At 42.2% G+C, this 2,605-nt stretch overlaps 1 protein-coding gene across 1 annotated transcript; it reads right to left on the bottom strand.

Moving 5' to 3' along the window:
- Positions 1-1,686: 1,686 nt before the first annotated feature.
- Positions 1,687-2,309, bottom strand: LOC147887067 (uncharacterized). The gene is made up of 2 exons (XM_087394041.1): positions 2,231-2,309; positions 1,687-2,137 (listed from the first exon to the last, which is right to left on the bottom strand). Exons 1-2 carry the CDS (start codon positions 2,231-2,233, stop codon positions 1,703-1,705), a joined length of 438 nt encoding a protein of 145 aa, XP_087250167.1. The 5' UTR covers positions 2,234-2,309; the 3' UTR covers positions 1,687-1,702.
- Positions 2,310-2,605: the final 296 nt, after the last annotated feature.

Raw genomic sequence — 2,605 nt, 5'->3', positions numbered from 1 at the left:
TATTTTGCGTGTCTACCAAGCGCGTCTATAGTTGCTTTGTGTTGTTGTGTCACTTTTCTGGAGTATTAATACATGTATTTTGACTTTTCTATGATGTATGGATTGATAGTTCACATGGACATGATAGTAATCAAGTGTCAACATCATCATGAAGGAAATATGAAAGATTGGGATGCTCGTAGATGTTTACCTTGAATTTTGTGGATACAAGCTACTGATTATGGAGAGAAAACAAGAATGGATACATCTTTGGGTCATGCTCCACGTTAGTTTCTTTGAAAATATTTGAAGAAGTGGAAATGGGTTTTCTCTTTGTTGGCCACTAACATGAAGACATAGACCAAAGATGCACTGATAAATGCAATGTTAGACGGGCTCGTATTTTCTCTGTGTAGATGTGCAAATAGACGTGTTAATACATGCACAAATAGATGAGCTAATAGACATGCTATTAGATGTGCCCGTAATTTCTCTATTCAAGCAATGCCTATAGATGCGCCCGCTATTTTGCGTGTCTATCAAGCGCATCTATAGTTGCTTTGTGTTGTTATGTTGAATTTCAGATAGAGGCTTACAATCTAGAACACACAAGGTTGAATGTTGCTATTTCAGAGAACAAGAGCAAGTGTTTTATCTCTAAAGAACATGACAAGCTGCCCCATTTTTTCGAAAGGAGGCCTCCCTCAGTTGACCCTACCTCTATTCATGCTCGCCCTTCCACACAGCACCCATCTACCCAAAGTTAAGAAGCTCTTGCCCCCTCATCTCAACCTTGGTCTCATATACCTGAGGAGATGTATCTTAATCGCACATAGGGTATTCCTACTATTGCTGCTGCTACTCATGCTGACAAGTGCAGGACTCAATGAAGAGATTGCTAGTTTTTATTTTCATGTTCCCTCTTGATACACAAGAAATACCAAGGTTGTTATGCATCTTATCTATCTGTTGGTTTTAACACTTGGTAAGGTGTTAGACCTTTCCAGAGTTAGCAAATGTCTCATGGATAAACTCTATTGATGTACAAAGGTTACTCAAAGTTAATATAAAATCTCTTCTTTTTTTTGCCCCAAAAAAAAAGGATGTGCCTTCCTAGTCTTGTGAGTGGAGGTTAGTGCATTGGATACATAGGTCAACTGAGTACAAAGGGGTAGTGATAAGATTGTGAAACTTGCATAGGGAAAGTTGATGGAATAGGTTCATACGAAAATATAATGTCTTGTTGATGGAAGAAAAGTAATTCTCTTTTGAAAATTAAAAAATTGATTACCCATGCATTTGAATAAGATTTACCCTATGCTAATGGAATGCGATATGAATGGAGTTATAGCCATCATTTGCAACAGTTTAGGTAAAAAATATAATTTCTTTATGTTTTCCATATCTAAGTGCAAAGCATGTTGTTTTCCATACCTAAAGGAAGAGGGGGGAGAGAGAGAGAGAGAGAATGTAGAGGACCTTTGGCTTGCACATGTGGGTGTGAGCACCATACATTGACCGACAACATTCACACCTTGTAGTAACAAACGGGATATTAGATAATAATTATTTTTTGTATTGCGGTGTCGCTAGGGCCTAGCGAGGGGTTGACCACAGTTTTTTTTCAAAAACAAACGGTATGGATTAGGCTAGATGGAATGGCACCTTTTTGAGGAGACACGAGCAAGGTGACAAGGATGCTACATGAGCAACTTATTAGAACTTATTTAGGAACATCGATGACTCGGAGGGCAAAGTGAGTTTGTGGAAGGTTTACAGCCGGAGCATCAGACTTGAGGGAATTGTCGAAATCGGTCTTCCAAAACTTGTCGTTGCCCCAGCATTTCAAGGCTACCTTGTCTTTGGCCCCGGGGACTGTCACTTCCTCAAACATGCAATCCTTGTCCGTCCGATCCAGCTCGCTTGCAGACACACTCGCGTATACCTTATCGTCGCTCGTGTTGCGCTTACAGTACTTTTGGTTTGCTGTATTCAAGAGCCACCACACAGTTTGCTGCACGTTGGGAACGCGCTCCGCGCTGAATGTAGCCGCTGGCTGCCCTGGAACCTTTTCGCTCACTGAGAGAGGCTTGTCGCTTTCGCGCCATGCCACAAACTCCTGTTTGTAGCCTCCAAACGAGATAAATTTCTTGGCGGCCTGGCAAAACAAACCACATTCATACGTTACAGTACAATGTGCGAGTCCACAATCTACTTATTTAACTAGTAATACATTGTGCTTGCAACCAACCATGGGAAACTGCCACAAGATCTCAGCTGGTAGGTAGCACTAGGTAGCTCACGGGCAGACAGGCAGTCCGACGATATTGCGGAGGACAATAAGCTGAGGCCAGGCTTTTATAATAGCTCCTGCCAGCTGCTTCATCTCTGAGCCTCTTCACGCCGTTCACACATACACATTCGCGGTTTGCTAAGCTGCTATTGACCTCGTCAGTCCCTTTTCTGTGTGAACGGAGTGAAGATGAACACCATCGCTTTGGCAGATATAAAAGCTCGCCTCGATATCCTGGTGTGAACAGAGTGAAGATGGGCACAGGCGCAGCCACTTCGTCAATATGGTGGAGTTAAGGTCGGCTGAAATTTTGCATTTCCTGGGCTGAAATTT

The sequence above is a fragment of the Dipteris shenzhenensis genome, chromosome 23, assembly GCF_047967505.1.
Source record: "Dipteris shenzhenensis isolate YYH24624 ecotype China chromosome 23, Dip_SZ_1.0, whole genome shotgun sequence".
Classification (NCBI taxonomy): Eukaryota; Viridiplantae; Streptophyta; class Polypodiopsida; order Gleicheniales; family Dipteridaceae; genus Dipteris; species Dipteris shenzhenensis.
The sequence above is the reverse complement of the archived record's forward strand: the minus strand, read 5'-3'. Positions and strand labels throughout refer to the sequence as shown.